The sequence below is a fragment of the Diadema setosum genome, chromosome 14 (genome assembly GCF_964275005.1).
Source record: "Diadema setosum chromosome 14, eeDiaSeto1, whole genome shotgun sequence".
Lineage (NCBI taxonomy): Eukaryota > Metazoa > Echinodermata > Echinoidea > Diadematoida > Diadematidae > Diadema > Diadema setosum.
Genome location: NC_092698.1, coordinates 15964802 through 15982194, shown reverse-complemented (window position 1 = coordinate 15982194; position 17393 = coordinate 15964802). Strand labels below are relative to the sequence as shown.

General features: G+C 38.0%; 1 protein-coding gene across 1 annotated transcript; it reads left to right on the top strand.

The window, feature by feature from the left end:
• Nucleotides 1-960: 960 nt before the first annotated feature.
• LOC140237527 (uncharacterized) lies at nt 961-17114 on the top strand. Its single transcript, XM_072317462.1, has 2 exons — nt 961-1075; nt 16921-17114. Exons 1-2 carry the CDS (start codon nt 964-966, stop codon nt 17112-17114), a joined length of 306 nt encoding a protein of 101 aa, XP_072173563.1. The 5' UTR covers nt 961-963.
• The last annotated feature ends 279 nt before the right edge of the window (nt 17115-17393 follow it).

Below are 17393 nucleotides of genomic sequence, written 5' to 3'. Positions count from 1 at the left end.
AAGTGGTAGCATGTATGGGGATACCATGGAGTGGAAAAGCTGGCCGGGCTCTGATAGTTCGAAATCACCGTAACTTTATCACTGTTCTCTATGTATTGTACTACACACAAAGCCGAGAATCGCTTCGACTAGAGTCAACCATTGCCGATGAACGAGTGCTTCCAGGCATATAATTCGCTGACACGTTGCTGATAGACGCTATTCGTGGTTTTCGAATTCACCCCGAGTGGCAGCGAATGAAGATCGATGTCATTGAGAATCCACATGCATTTCATGAAGCAGTTTGGTCGGATATTTTTCTGACAAACTGTTACAAGCTACTGAAATCCTTGCATCTGATTGGCTGAGAGCAAGTTTGTCCGACAACTTTGTCGGACAAAATGCTTCATGAAATGCCCCTCCCCCCCCCCCCTGGTCTTTTGAATATTATGTTGCTGTTGTGATTTTTAATCTATTTTTAGGAAGAAGGAAGCAATGTTAGAAATACGATGGCCCTGCCCAATTAGTCTTCATTGAGAATCGCTGACCTTAATGTCATGAAGATGTACATTCAAATTAATATCAATGACTTTGTAATGTATTGTTATTTTGTTTTGACTGATTTCATTTCACTTATGCATTGTGTGGGTTTTTTTAACATGATTATAAAACAACGTCAATTGAAATGAAAACTCATTTGGTATTTTTGAATCTTACAGTGGAAGAACTTGGAAACAAGTACATGATTGATTTAAATCTATTTAAGTTTAGTTTGATTTATAGCAATGTTGTGACCGTTTCTGGGGGCTGGGATGGAGTAGAAGCTCGAATGTATCTTGAATATTGATACAATCACGATTCGCTATTCGTGGTGTCTCTTCATATGCACAAAAAAGTACTTGCTTTCTCTTTTCAGAAGAGTCTATGAACATTTTTTTTTAAATTTTATCCTCCTTGTTTGATATTTGTTTTCACAGTACAGCGATGGAACTGAGGCTATTCCTCCTCGTTGCGCTAGTCTGCGCCCTAGCCGCATCTCTTCCTGCCACTCATGTACGGGAGAGAAGGACGTCTAATCCAGTTCTCAGAGATAAAGGTAAATAATTAAAGTGGGGGGAAACTGGTTGACTAAATTCAGGTTATTACTTCCGAGTAGTATGCATTCTCCTTACGACTGAATGCCCAAAGATCAACACATTACGGGAGTATTAAAATGAATGAGATTTTGATATGTCTACACTTATCATTGTATAGCTGGTGTCATTGGAACATTCGATGGAAATGTGACAATGAAGAGAAATACTTTTGTATTTTGAATATTAAAGATGACCGATTTGCATACGGGTATACTTGTAGGTACATGACAATTATAATACACATACACACACACACACACACACACACACACACACACACAATTTTTGGTCAATCTTTCACTTTTCTTTCTTTTTCATGTAAACAATATATAAATTAATTCATGGCATTAAAGATTGAAACAAATTTCATTATGACAACATAAATTCCGCATTGTCAATATTACGAATGAAAAAGAAAGAACTTTGTATTTAAAATCTTTCTTTCTTCTCCCTGTCTAAAGCGCACACACACACACGCACACACAAACACACATACACACAAACACACGCGTACATACACGCACATACGTATACATACTAATGCAACTAATTGGGATGTCGTTTAAAACATTTATTTTGACCTTTATTTCACACCTACTTGAAGATTATGCAATATCTTTGCAATTTCTCGTTATTTTACCTTATGACTCTTTGGATTGTATGACAGTTTATTCTTGCATAAGTGCATAATTATGATTATCACTATTCGTATATTTTCTTTCAGCTGCACATCTTGCATTGGCTAGAAATATCAAAGGAAATTATTAAACATTCTCAAACACCCTAATTCATGTCCTCTCCTGATCACGCAGAAGTTATATGAGAACTGCTCAATAACAAGACATTTAAGATGTCCATAATATTGGCAATGCAAAAACTCAAAACAACAAGAACAAACATTCTATCCAGATATGCTCAATATCGACATTTTTCATTTGAATTGCGCTTTGTACGCATTTGTGAGGCATAATGATGGAATTTTGGCGATGGACCTTCATGACATTTGGAGGCTGGGGCATAAGTAGCAGAAAATGGGCAGAGCGACATGATCCTGCCATGCGGCTTTATCCTCAATTACCACAAAAACATTTCAGCTGATTGTTCTGTGCCGATATTAATAGGTCTAAGACAGTACCGGCGTATCTATTACGCTGTTTGCCTTATATTGCCTTATCTTCATTCACTTCGGTAAGCACAAAAAATGATGGGGGAAATATCGTTCTGATTCTATTCTATTTGGTTACATTTTATTTTGTTATTTTGTTTGTCGTTTCCTGTCATGTGTGTCCGCCTGATTGCATTTTTATCTTGATTGCCAGATTTATTGTCCTCTTGCTTTATTGATCAGAAATCTTTTTAAACAACCCGAGTATTTATGAAGAGTAAATCTGCTCTGTTCATATCTGTGCTACGAAGAAAGTCGAGATGAACAGTGCATCACACGTTGTCAATGTAGATACGAAAGGAGTCGATGCTTCTATCTGAGGTCTAGAACTACATGCAAGTCTATGATTCATCAACTTTAAAAACAACGGGGGAGGGATATGTGTGCGAACATGGTTGCTCTGTTTGTTATGGTGCACGTTATACGATGCTATGTAAAGCGCAGAGGCAAAATGATGGCTTATCAATGTTGACGGACACGCTAAAATTCCTCTACGACCTTTCTGCGAACAATGGTACAATAGCAATCTCTAGCCGTCAACCAAACGCCTATGACCTTTGAAGCCAGGTTTGTACCACTCTTATGTTTCCGAAAGTCATTGTATTCAGTCAAGAAGAATGCTGCGAGAGGACAGTGGGCGAAAGCAATTCGAACCCCCGACGCCGCTCAAACATCGCCGAACTTCTTGAGCAGTGTCGTCATAATTTCGATTTGGCGGGAAGTGTTGGATTTTTTTTCTTCATTCCCATTTCTTGATGACGTGACTTCACATGCGCGCGATGTCTTTTCGCTCGGGGAGGTTTTGTCGCTCTGGAAATATGCCTTTATCACTCGTAGATATGATATGGAGAGTTTGATGTGCTATCGGCGAGAGATCGTTTCCTTCGACGAATGAATTCTCTGGTAACCCTGAAATTGAAAGAAAAAAAAATTGCTGAAAAGACTGTTGTCCATTAAACTTGTTCCCTTTATTTTTCCCCCGCTTTCTGTTTCGCTGCGGCAGCGTTCGAATTTCTGGCACCCATTAGTCAGTTCATAATAATTATCGGAGTGTACTACAAAGATAGCATCATTCAAACACAAAACGGGTTACACAGGACTTTTGCATAAGAAAAAGACGGAAAGACACACTTGGAATAACAGAACCGAACAAGCTTTCGTTCTAACTTTTTTATTTTTGTCTTCCAGTCAGTGATCTTTTATGATATCTAGCATCATTACGTCTAATGAAAAAAAGAACGAAAGGAAATAGTCCAGATAAACAAATATGATAATAACAATTGATTACAAATTGAAGAAGCGACCTAAACGACCTAAATACTGATGATTGTAATCTTGTTCATACTTTGTGTCAAATTTGAGTTAGTTCGTCTTTAAGGCTGAGCGTGTGCGTGTGTGTGTGTGTGTGTGTGTGTGTGTGTGAGTGTGTGTGTGTGTGTGTGTGCGTGTGTGTGTGTTTGTGTGTGCGCGTGAAAGCTGAGAAAATTCGAGTCAGAAGCAAACAGATAAGCGAACGCTGTCGGTCTGAAAGAAGCGCAAGGCATTTTGTAAATTAACAAGAATGTATAATAATTATGATACTGTAAATCTGGTTTATCATTGAACCATCCAGTCGTGCTTATCTTGCGATACCTAGGTTTGTCGTTACCGCAATTAGTTCTAAATTTACTGGTTACTGATTTCAAATAAAGAAAACAAAACATTCTCGATCTTACTCATCATTAGTCATCAAAATGTGCGTGTCAATACTCAAGAAAGTTTTATTAATGCATTCTTTGTTTTTGCTATGTGTGTGCATGACTGTGTCTCACATATAGGCACATGGCGATAACTGTCGATCTAATGAGACACCATGATAACATGAATACGACGGCGCGATAAGTCAAAACTGTGTGTGTGTGGTTTTTTTTTCTCTCCCTCTTTCTTTCTCTCTCTCTATCTCCGAATTCTATAAACATGAATTGCAAATCTAAAGCCGGATACAATTCTGAAGTATTCTGTTAGTTCTTTTCACGAATATCAAGTATGATACTATCTCAAACTGTGCTCAGGCGTGAATTATACAGTAGAGTATTAAATTCCAATAATGAGTGCATGATTTTTTGCAGCAATTAAACCAAATACTACATTTGTTTTTGTTTTTTCTTTAACATCATGTAAAGTATTAAATACCGTGTAATGAACAACAACATGATGGTAAAGAATACTGGTCATCATGTAACCAGTGACTATAAATTGACACCAAAGTAATGAGTTGATGAGCGCATGCATGCACGAAATAGCAGAAATAAGTCCCCTAGTAGGCCTATCAGGCTTGTAAAGCAGCAATGTTACATATTGACAGTCTAGTTCCCTCTGGTTGTATTGAAGAAGAAGGAAAAAGTAATTTTACGCTAAAACGCTTTTACAGTCTGATTCCAAGTGCGTGTGATATCGAACCACGCATGCGCCGTAAAATGCTAGCCTGACCAGACTGCTCCGTAAAATATGAAGAGGAGTGAGCGTACTATGGTTAAAGCTTCTATTCCATTTACCATTTTGTTCACCGCGGTAAACAAACGATGTCAATCACATCGGAAGTTGAAATAACAGTGTGTGAAGAAAAAAAATAAGTTACTGTTGTAATAACCGATATGATGATGATTAATAAAGATTATACTCAATAATAATGATAATAATGATTTTAGATGATTATATCTTTACCATAAGTAGTGCTGTTCTGATGATAAAACTGACAATTGTAATGATAATAATAATAATAATAATATATCAGATTGTATTTTTTTATTAGTGGAAAACTGATATCGATTGTGTTCTTTGATTTTTGTCCCTAATCTGATGGTTCGGTAAAAAGCAGACTACCTACAGTGGAGGTTAATGTTCAGTTCAGTTCAGTTCAGTTCAGTTTTTATTTCTGCATTTCAAAATCAATGCAAATCAACAAATCAACAAAATACTTACATAGTCATTTACACAGCTAATATTCGTAACGTTTGGATCTTACATACATTTTCTTTTTTTTTTCAAGAACGAATATCATATATGAAAGGAAGCAATAGGAAATGATAAAACTGAAATGCAGGGGACCATCATCATAAGCTAAGCTTGACGAGGAAGATGGCCCCAGGTAAAGAGATACATAAAGAAAATCTTGCCACTCACTGAGTGGGGGTAATTGTGCGAAGGGCACAATAAAGAGATACATAAAGAAAATCTTGCCACTCTTGTTACGATATGAGATTTCAGTAGTTTTTGAGGATCGAGACCTGCAATGAAGTAAGACGAACATTATTTTCAGCATAATTATTTTACCCGTACATTGGTTGTTGGGGGATTTTGGCACCAGTGATGTTGCCTTGCCAAGGATGCGATTCAACAGTCAAGTATAACTTGAAAGTTGATGATCTCACACAGCACAAAGCATTCGAATCTATTATCTCACGGGTCAATGCAACCCTTGGACAAAACTTGTCTTTCCTGGGTTCAATTACCTCCCCCCCCCCCTCCCCCCACCACCACCATGTTTTTTAAGGAGCAGATTCCAGGCGATAGTCACATAAATTAGTTGCGAGTCATACATGTTATGTGTCTTACGAGAAGGAATGTGGGGGGTCTCTATCCTACGTCAATCTGATGAAGCTCACTCGTTTCTATTAAGGTTGGCTCGAGAATAGATGTTGCGTTTAGCGCCCACGGCGCAGGAGCATCCACCGGGATTGTTTGAATTGGGAGAGTAAACTACATCCTATTATGAGGGGGTGGAGCAGGGCTTGCCTAAATGGCCTGGCTAAGCAGTGAGCGATGATACTGAGTGAATAACGTAAACAGTCTCTAACTGGGGGCAAGTGGAATGATGGATGGACTGTGTAGCGTGGACCTTGTGAAAGCCCATTTTAGCGTCGGTCGTTGGATGCGTTGGTAAGGCTGCGTATAAGGTTGTGTTGGTTCGGGATTGGCGTAGAGGGATGACGAGGAACTACGAAATATTGAGCGAGGGAAGCTGGGGCGTCACGTTTGCTATGAGGAACGACCTGACGGCATCTCAGTAGTAGTACGGAGTTATACCCATTATCATTCGTGATGTTGCAAGGGCCAAAGAAGGAAGAATTCTGAACCGGATGTGAGACTATACATGATCTTTCGATCTTTCCTCAACGACCTGGCATGGCTAGGGTCAACCTACTCTAAAGCACATCAAGAAAGTAATCCCAACAAACTGAAACTCTATGAATTAAATTTCCTTTGATTTACATGAAGCAGTAGTGCATTTTTTTTTAAAAAGGACACATGACGTCGTATCCTCTTCGTATCTACCAGCTTTATACAGGAGAGTAATTTATGCAAGTAAATAAACAAAGTTTCTCTACTTCTTGATGATAGTGTACAAAACATGGACTGTTCTTCGGGGCATTTTTTTTTATCATTGCCCCACCATGAGGGATCTCAACTCCGAACTATGTCATGAGGAGCTTGCTTCGAGGGTAGCACGAAGTTGAGATCCCATAGGACAATAGTACCAAAAACGCTCCGTATAACACCAGTCTCATGAAATGTGTAGGCCCTATGCGTCCCCCATTCCAACCGATTAGAATCGAGGATTCATCAAAATGAGGTATATGTTACTTTCTGCTTACCAAAGTCAAGCGCCAATAAGATACTGTCGATCTGTTCTAACTGGTTCAGATTGAAAATTAAGGAAACTCTGAAGCTGCTTTAAAAACTCGATTGAATCGATCTTCATTAACTGCCTACCGGGGTACATTCGAAAACCACGACTAGCCCCCGTCGGTAAATATGTGCATCAAAGCGTACGCCCACCAGTAACGGTCGAGACCAGTCGAGATTCATCGGCTCTGTGTCTACTTACATAGAGATCAGTGATAAAGTTGTACACAGTTCGTTACGGGAATTGTCGAATTCATCCGAACCGGCCAGTCTTCCTCCTCCAACTCCATGTTATCCCCCATGCTTGTGGGTCTCTAAAAGTATGTCACTGCGGCTGACTGAGCGATTCATGCTCAAAAAAGCGTGGGTATTTCCACTCGCTTAACGATTTACCCATGCTCATGCCCGAATGAATTAGACGCCGAAGTAATTGGAAAAATCTCCGAGCCTGAAGGCATGGGAACTCTCGTGTTGTTGAAAGAGGTTGCCATGTTCAAAGGAGGGAAATCTTTAGCCGCTGAATAAAGCCGCATGACCTAACCATCCCACAAGAACGGGGGGAAGAGCGGAGATTAAGCCCCCCCCCCCCCCCCAACAGCCACACCCTCCCCCTCTTCCTGTGAGATTGAAACACGCAAATCGCGCTGGTACAACGTCATTTTAGATTCGAGTCATTAAACAGATGCTGCTCCTTGGGAGCTCTCTCCTTCCTCGTCCTCCCTAGAGGGGTATCATCCGGGGAGCGACCGAGACGAAGATGATATCCTCGCGGTGTTCCCTCAATTTTCCATTCCTTTTCTCCCGTCCTGCTCTTTCAATTTTTCATCGGCGGAGTAAATCTTAGAAACAAGTTGTTACCAATGGCTGTGCATTCTTCATCGTCGATACGCGGGGGAGATGAGCCGGCAAGTTGACGTTCTGCGCTTACCTACCGAAAATATCAATGATGAATAATGATACAATGAAATAATATATCGTATTTAAAGAAAAAAACTGTTATTATCCCGTCGTCATGTAGGAAACGTATAACAATAAATTTGTTGTTAAAAGAAATGCCTTTCTCGTCAACAAGCGGACTCATCTCTTCTTTTTGTTTTTTCATTGATGCTGTATCTTTCTATACTCGTTTTAAGGTGATGTCGGATGATGGTCTCCCATTACATGCCGTAAGTGTTAATACTTTCGTAACTATGGCTTGAATGTCATTGTTATGAATATATGACTATAATAATTATATGCAATGACAATGCTATAAAAATATGACAATTTTTGTCATAATCACATGGAAAACTAACAGGGCTATTAAAGATCGTGTGAAATATCAATATGATGCAAGTAGATTTGCTGAATTTCAGCCAGCTTTCAGCTGTAAAATCGTTTACATTATATCAGAATATGGGTGCGCGCGTTTCAACAATTATACAAATAGCATTACGGGTTTTCAATAAACCCTAATCTAAAGCTATTAAATCTTTCCTTAAAACAAAGAAGAAAATACGATCTCGGCACTAAAATCTCTTTTGATATTACTGGAAATTAAGAAGGAATGACATTAAGTGACATTTAAGAAATTATGTAGCCTTGTTTGTCTCATTCTGCTGAGTAGGGTCTTTTTCATTGGTTTGATATTGTACTTTTTGATGACTGCGGTTGTTGTCTGTCTGAACAATATCGCCCTTTCCGTTTCTCACCTCAGGAAAGGCGGAAAAATATTAGCTGATATTGGGATATATCGGTCATTACGGGACCTCGATCGATAGTGCATTTTGGTTCTTCCCTTTTAAAATTGGAGAAGAAAAACGTGAATTTTTTCTTGAGAAAACATGCGATTTGCTAACCATCAAATGGCGGAAAGCAGGTCACGAGGTAGAAGCCGACACTAATGACATCACGCTACTTCCGCCGTCACGATTTTGCCGCCTAAACTGACTATTTGGAACGATTAATTTTTTTGGGCGCGTGCCCTTTACCAAAAACAGCCGTATCCATGTCATACCAGCCAAATCGTTCAGACGACGCGTGTATTTGACAGAGAATTCCGATCGTGCATCGAATCAAATTGCAGTCTTAAATGACAAATCACTTTCTGTTTAAGAGTTCCAATTCTTGGTGATTCTCGCACGACTGAGGAAAAATGGAGGTGCTCAGGGTGAGGAAGAAAAAGGCTTTTTATTTGTTAAAAAAAAAAGAACTCCCTCAGGGCGTACCGAGTATACATCAGCCGGCGGGAAATTGCTTTGATCAAGGAAGGACGGGAGAACAAAGGCACTCGCTAATGGAAATGTGGACCAGCATGGTTTGGGATTCGGTGGTCGAAACAAGTAGATTCCAACACAGGAGATTGTGGCAACTCGAACGTAAAGTGATGCAGAAGGGAACGAGGGGGAAAAATACCAAACAAACACACTTCATCCAAGGACAGTATCAGGCCAAACAATCAAAATGGCAATGCTTAAGTACATTTACCCATCCATGTCTATATGTAATAAACATCGTCCCGTCTGCTTCTCGCTCCGCCACATGAAAACGTTTAGATATACACAATCTAAGCTGCTATCTAATGTCTTGTTTAATTCAGTCTGCGTTGATTTTTTAGGTCAGTGGATTCCATTTAAGCGAGATTATCTTGGTAACTGAATTAAACATATACCTGTTAAGCATCTCATACATATACAAGCCCAGTCTTTGGAGAACGGTAAAAAATGATTTAGTTATTATGTATACCATACATAATGTTTATTGTGGCGATGGAATTTGATAACCGCCAAAAAACAGAGGGGTTTTTTTTGCCAGTTCGTAGGATATTGACTTGCAAGATGAAATGTCCAATGCAAACATGAACGAAAGATTTACAAAAGGGTTATGCGGTCTAAATAATGACGCACATGAACTGTGATGTGGCACCAAGGGAGAAGGAATTTATCAAAGGATTGTAATTCTTAATTCCTAGAAAGTCACAGCATCAAGACGATACGAATGAGTTTCCCCGCTGGCAAAATATCGTTTGTTTGTTTATTTGTTTGTTTGTTTGTTTCTTAATGAAGACATGAAGATTAATTTTTGTATGTGCAGCATTAGTAAGTGAGATGCCAGCTGATATTTCGAGTAGATGAACATAAAAGGAATCAATTTCATGTTTTGGATTTTTTGCACTCCTTCTTTCCCTGTCATTGCCAAAATTGCAAAGCTGTAGAAAAGAAACGTTAAAAATCATGCTTAATATTCTCAAGAGTGTAATGGGATGTTATTCAAGTCCATTTCAGACGCCGTATCGTTTATGTCTGCAAACAATTCCATGTCTTTTTATTCTTCTTTCCTGCGAGAAAAAAAAAAAGGCATGTTCCTTTTCTCCTTGTCCAGTCTTGTAGAAGCTGCTGTTCCACATGAGTTGTTTACTGTTTGTAGAGATTGGACTAAGAGTGTTCTGAAACCGGGTTGCCAAGAACAGCCAGCGGTTACCATGGTTAGAAATTTGGACCCATCAAGTCTTTTAAAACAATATTATGTAGTTTGGTACTCTCTCGTTCTTTTATATATTTCCTGATGCTCTTTGCTGACATTATATATATAATATATATGTATATATATATATATACATATATATATATATATATATATAGATAGATAGATAGATAGATATAGATATATATATATATATATGTATGTATATATGTGTGTGTGCGTGTGTATATGTATTTAAAAAGAGTTCCTTTTTTCCCCTAAACCGTTTGGTCTTTTTTTCGGTTGCTGGATTACCAAACGCCTCTCAATCGCTATTCATAACTGATTATTTTGATAGAAGAGTGACACATTTAGACGATTAAAATTGTTATTTCTTAATTTGGCTAATTGTTGGATTCTTCTGACAGTAAGCAGATCTAGTAAACGCAACAAGTTTCGTCTTTACCTTCTTTAATAAAGGATATACAGTAGAATTTAAAGATGTACTTTAATCAAATGAAACCAAAAAGAAGTTATACAGCAAACTGTTCTGTATGTTGGCGGCTTATAGCATGAGGATGATGATCACTTATTTGTTCTACCCTTTGCTACTTTTTAGGTGGAATCGAAACCAGTTCTTACCACTTTAAGGATAAAAGGGTTGATATAGACTTTAAACTGGAGTGAAGTGTAAGTTTAGGGATACAATAATGAGAAACATCGTACATATCTCATTAAATCAAGATACCGATATTTCTAGCTGCCACATTATGGTGTGTCTGAACAGGACGGAGCAGTCTTACAACGGAAAGGAGTTCATATCTACGCAAGATATCAAAGGCGTAAGTCAATGATCTACTTACAGAAATGAGCTCTCGCTCAAAAAAACAAAACAAAACAAAACAAAACAAAACAAAACGAGAGAGGAAGGGGAGACAGAGACCGACAGAAATAGAGAAATAGAGGGAATTTGAGGGTGAGAAAAAAACCCTGTAAAGTATTTTGCCCAAAATCGTCTGATTCTTATCTCACCATTAGCTGCAGCCATCCATCAAGTGCAGACCTTTTCCTCGTTATTCATTAACATGCTAAACTACGCTTGAGTGGCTAGCCAAAAACAGAAGGCGCATCTTCAATTCCACCTGACTTCTAGTCAAATATTGGTGTCTCTTGTTATTGTTGTTCTTGTTGTTGTTTTAGTTTAGTTTTGTTTTGTTTTTTTATAAAATAAACGGCAGTGTTGTTTACCAAAGTCCTGCGAGTACCGTGTCAAAGCAATCGAAACCCAATCCTTGACAATGATGTTCACTGAATGTATTCGGAATATCACACCTTTCACACCTTTAAATAGTACATCTTTAAAGGTATAAAACAATTCACCATTCATTGGCAGGTTGCATGGATGCCGAATTGAAAACATCAACAACAACAACAAACCTTAAATGTTCAAACAAGAATTTCACCTTGTAATTTCATAACATCCTTGTGACTTTTGGAGATAGTAAGGCCTAACTTCTTACACTATCCGTCCCCCTTTCACATTTATGATAGAAGTCGTTTGTAATCGCTTGTCTCAAACAGTTCAGTTCTTGTTCAGAGACGCCGTATACTTCCATGAGTGTCTTTACCGACAGAGCTGCATCACCAACTCCGTGAACCCGCCCGTTAAAGGCATAATTTACCATTTGCAGATGAAACAAAAACCAAGCATAAGTGCTTTAAAATAGTTCTTAACTGTGGGTTAGGTATAGAAACAACCACTGTAAAAATATGAACCCGTAAAATTGATGTTAAGTATTGTTAAGTGTACAAAATAAGAACAATAGTTATAATAAAAAATGTTTCCAGACTAAACCGTCTACAGTTACGGTTTATTGAGAAAAATACAGAAATTTCCTTATATTTTATGCTTTATCGCAAACATTTTATATGATAGGATGCTTTGTGGCACAACAGACCTACACATATGCATTAAATGTTGTATCTTGAAAAAAATTTTAAATCACTGTTCCCAAAGGGTAAACTGGACCTTTAATCAAACGCGCAACTTTTCATGATGCGTATGATGAGCTGTTGTGGCTCCTCATAAAAATATATATAATACTTACTAATCAAATACTTTAATACTAACTGGTCAAGTCTATCAGACTGCAAACGTTCTCCCAGGCCCCAGCCAACGTTGATTGAAAGACATCTTCGCCTACGTCCTGGCAAATATTTATTACTTTAAGAGTAGTCTTTAGGAAAAGCGTGATTCAATGTCGCTTTCAGACTTGCCAGATAATACTCAGTTAACATTGTTGTTATTCATGCAGATAAGAAAAAAAATCTCTGCAGCTCAGAACAGGCTCTCTTCCAAACCTTGTGATTTTGTTCGGAAATACGTAGCACCAGTTCTGCATAAGTAGTGCCAGCTCTGAAAAGATTAATCCTCTTCAGCTCAATTTTCATTTGCTTTAGGTTGTTCTCTTTCACCTTCCCTTAAATCCACGTTAAGCATGTGATTCGTTGTGCCATTTAGAATCATAGGACTCAAGCGATTAAATCAATACTGTTTCTAATTAGGAAGCTTTCGATAGCCAGATTCTGTAAATGATATGTTTTTTCTCGCAAGCACAAATTTCAGTTTCAGTATCTGTGAGTCATATTTACGATAAAGTCGTTAAATCGGGCATCCACGAAATGAAAAGCGAATGACGTGTCACCGCCTGTCGTTTCTCTTGAACACAATTGCTAGGAAATCAGTCAGCTTTCTAGAAGCGTGGTGACTTGTGTGAGACTGGCGAATATTTTGTCCCCTAAAATTGCCGGGGGCTGTGACTATTTTCCCCAAGTGTAAATTGATAGTTGTAGCAGATTACGCACTGAACGATTGGTTGAAGGAGAATGCGATTCGATGGCATCTTTTGACGGTGAGCCAATCGGAATCGATTTGGACTAATGCCGCGTCGGGATAATTTTTCGCTATTTGCAGATAGAGGAATTTTTGCTGCAGGCGATGTAGATTAAGCCGTTCTAACGTTACATTGCGTTCTAATTCAGGGCGCATGTCACTATAGTTTCAGTGATGCGCGTAATCTTATGAAATTTGTGATATTGATTTCAAAAGAAGTCAATAATAAAATAGAGTCTTCAGGAATTTATGGGAGCAATGTGATAATGTACAGTGTATCCGCATCCAGACGTGTTAAAAACACGTTGGTAGGCCATTATGTTTTGCTTAGTTTTCCTTCTTGTGTGTGTGTGTGATCGTTAGTGTTGTTGTTATTGTTGTTGTTGTTGTTTATGTGGGTATGAGAGAGAGAAAAAAAGAATAGCATTCTAAGTCAACCTTCTTTAAAAAAAAAAATACAAGATCTTCTTGTGTTGACGTCAATAAACTGTGTTAAAGATATAAGGCAAGATCGTGACAACAACCGTTACAATTACTCAGCACTGACGAAAATCCCATTTTCTTGTTTAAGTTGGGTGACAACATTACTTCATGTTGTATTTCTTCTTGATAATGTCGTTTCTGTTTGTCAAGAGCGGGATCAGAGTTTGTGCATGTTCTTTGGCACATCAGGCTTTTATTGCATTAAGATCCTACGAGCTTCCACTGCGTCCTTTCAGAAGTCCAACCAGCCTGACCTATTGGTATTTTGAATGAACAATTGAAGAATGGGTTCTGGAGTATAACATGGTGGTTTGTCCAACCTTTTAAAAACTCCAGACAGGGGTCGTCTTCGGATGTTAAAGCTCACGAGAAAATCAAAGCTGGTGGCATTTCCCGCTCACCGGACCCCAATCAGTTCCGCTTTTTTTTTTTCATGATCGGTTCAGTCCCTAAAAGCTGTTGTGAGTACATTAGACAAATACTACCATCTCATTTCGAGCAAGTCACGAGCACGCCACTGTTTACCGTTTTGAAGAGGAATCTTATCTGAGCTAAAATTGTGATTTTAATGCGAGGGTCAACAGAGAATAACGAACCGATTCATATCGAGTTCCGCTTTTATTAAAACTTTCCTCCTAATTTGTTACTCGATTTCATAAAGAGATAAAACGAATGTGTATGCTATTATTTGGTTAATAGTAATAATTATAATGATCACACAATATTTACACCAAAAAAAAAGTGAAGAGGGACGTTAGATTATCCAGAAAAGTTCAGCAATAGAGAAAGAGGAAATCTCATTTTGATTGCTTGCATTTTTTATCCAACAGCAAATCAAGGGGAGCCCACGTTAAATATTAGCTCATCATATCTACAAAGACCATCATATGCATCGAACATCCTGGCGCTCCTGCTTCTTCGCAATGCATGGCTGGTACAATTTTTGGACAAAAAAAAAACCAAACAAAAATACAATTTATTATCACATTGGCTGAAGTGGAAAACTTGAAACAGTACTACGTATATTCAAAGAACGCGTTAGAAATCCAATTACTCAACCCAGAGAAATGAAGGTTGTCTGGGCGTGAGTTGCAAAGGATATTCACGTTATACGCAAATGATGATTTTTTTTTTTTTTTTTTTTTTTTTTTTTTTTGCTGTGCAGTATGGCAGACAGTGGTAGAAGAATACTGATGTGTAAGGTACGCTTGAAATGTGAATACCGTCTATACAATTGATTGTTTTCAAATGTTATGAAAACCTGACCACGACGATGACACACAAATTACCCCGCCATGAGTACTTTGAATGCATTAGTAGGTCTCCTTCATATAGGGAGCACATAGAATAATTCATCACCGGAACTGTTCTACGAATTGCATGGATGCCATTATATCGAGGTTTGTAGCGGCTGACTGTCCCCCGTGATGACTGACCTTCCATACATCTTCATTCTACACCAATCATTTCTGTGACAGGCCAACGTGATATCACGCACATACACATGCACGCACACACGCACATATTCACAAACAGACACATGAATATCTGTATAGAAAATAATATTATACAAGTAATTGCAAATGATATATTTTCAGAGTATACTAACAGGAAATGCAATACTATTGTAAGGTCATGAAGGTTGACACCTGCCCAAATTGCGTGGAAGTAGATTCGTAAATACTTATCATACAAGTGGATACGCATATGTATGTGTGTGTGTCAAATTCTACACCTTCATTGTGACGTTATCCTGTCTTCCTATTTATAGCATTGGTGACCTTCCGAAGCAGGATTCTTTTTTTTTTTTTTTTCATGTTTCGGTGCAAAATGGTTTGACTGTATCGTATTTTGGTTTTGTGTGAGGGTTTTTTCCCCCTTTTTATTCTTAAAACCCAAAGAGTAATGCCGGAAAATATGGGTTGCACCCAGTTCTGTCTATTCTTCGTGAAATGGCACGTTGTGGCAGCGACATTCTGGCTCTAGCAGAAGACATGTCAGCAATCTTGCCGCGGGGGTTAGGGGTCTTGATAATTGATGATTTGAGGGCTAGGTGGGATTATACGACAAAGGAAGGCAACAGGGAGAAAAAACCTTTTGACCTGAATACCCATTTCTTTCAAGTACCCCTTTCCTTTCTTCCTTTTTTTTTTCTTCTTTCCAGCATCTACTTTGAGGTGAACCTATCGAATTTGTAGAAAAGTCTCACGACATTTGATGCAAATTCTCCTCTCGGAAAATAACAACAAAACGAAAAGGATTTTTTTCCTTAAAACTTCTTCGCTCATTTAGTATAAAGATCAACTTTCGTATGATCTTGTAACGTAAATCAAATGTTAAAAATAGCAATTGTTTTCATTAAGTACAACCAGCAGACTTCATGCATTTATGAGCATTCATTAACACTATTTTCAACCTTGATTGAAAATTAAGAGGCGATGTGCACACAGCTAGAGTAAGAAACACATAGATTGTTATGATAATATGTGTATACACGATGAGTATATATGTACATATACACGAATATAAATACAGGTATAAATACAAATGATGTATGGATATATACATACATGACATTGTATATAGGCTTATTATATGTAGTGTAATATTCATAATTGATTCATTCCAGGCAACTATATATCGTGATATCGAACCATATAAAATTCAATATCTGCATGATTTAATGAAACAAGTTTACTGTATGATGACACCGTTGCAACCATTGCACTCATCAATGCGCTGCTAAGTGCCATTATTAACGATTTTCTTTCCCATATGATTGAATTTCATTTTGACCTGCCTTATTTTCATTTTTGTAAACGTTGTATCTGATGTAAGTGTGTTTGTATTTATCATTTATCAATTTTCATATTAATTGGATTCAATTGAATTGAATTGAATTGTATTGAAATGAATTTAATATAATTGAAGTGAAGTGAATTGAATTGAACGGAATTCAGTTGAACGGAACGAATTAGAATGGAATGGAATTGAATTGAACTGAATTGTATTGTATTGTATTAAATCAAGTCTTGGGATGATCTCGTCAAGTCTAATTTTTCTGATCTCGGTTAACTACTGGGAGCTCACGATGTTGTGACGAACTTGCGACGATATCAAGCACATGGGATTTTCTTTTTCTTCTGTCATTTCTGCAGCACGCGACGCTTTACTGACGAAACAATTCAGAATTGGTTCCAGATACGGCAGAGCCTGGTTACCGCCAGCACATGACGACAAGGTATTCGACGTCGACAACGAGGACGCTTTCAAATATGAACTCCGGAACTTACCGCTGGTGCAGAAGATCATTGACCAGCTGGCTCAGGCAGAAGCAAACGACGGCTTCTGAGAAACGAGATACAGATAGCGTCGCGATATCATCAGATATATCAGCTGTTCTCATTTTGCAGGTTTCATCGTGGATGATTATTTTTTTGATAACGAACTGACTTTCCGAGGGACTGGGGTTAAAATTATTGCCCTCGACACAGAGATAATCGCTTCGTAAACACTTAGATGTCATCCTGTCAATTTGTAAAACATAAGATATTGAAAAAAAAAACAATCTTGTTTTATCGTCGCAAAATCATTTTTCTTGTATCGTCGATTGTTATTATACCCGAAATTA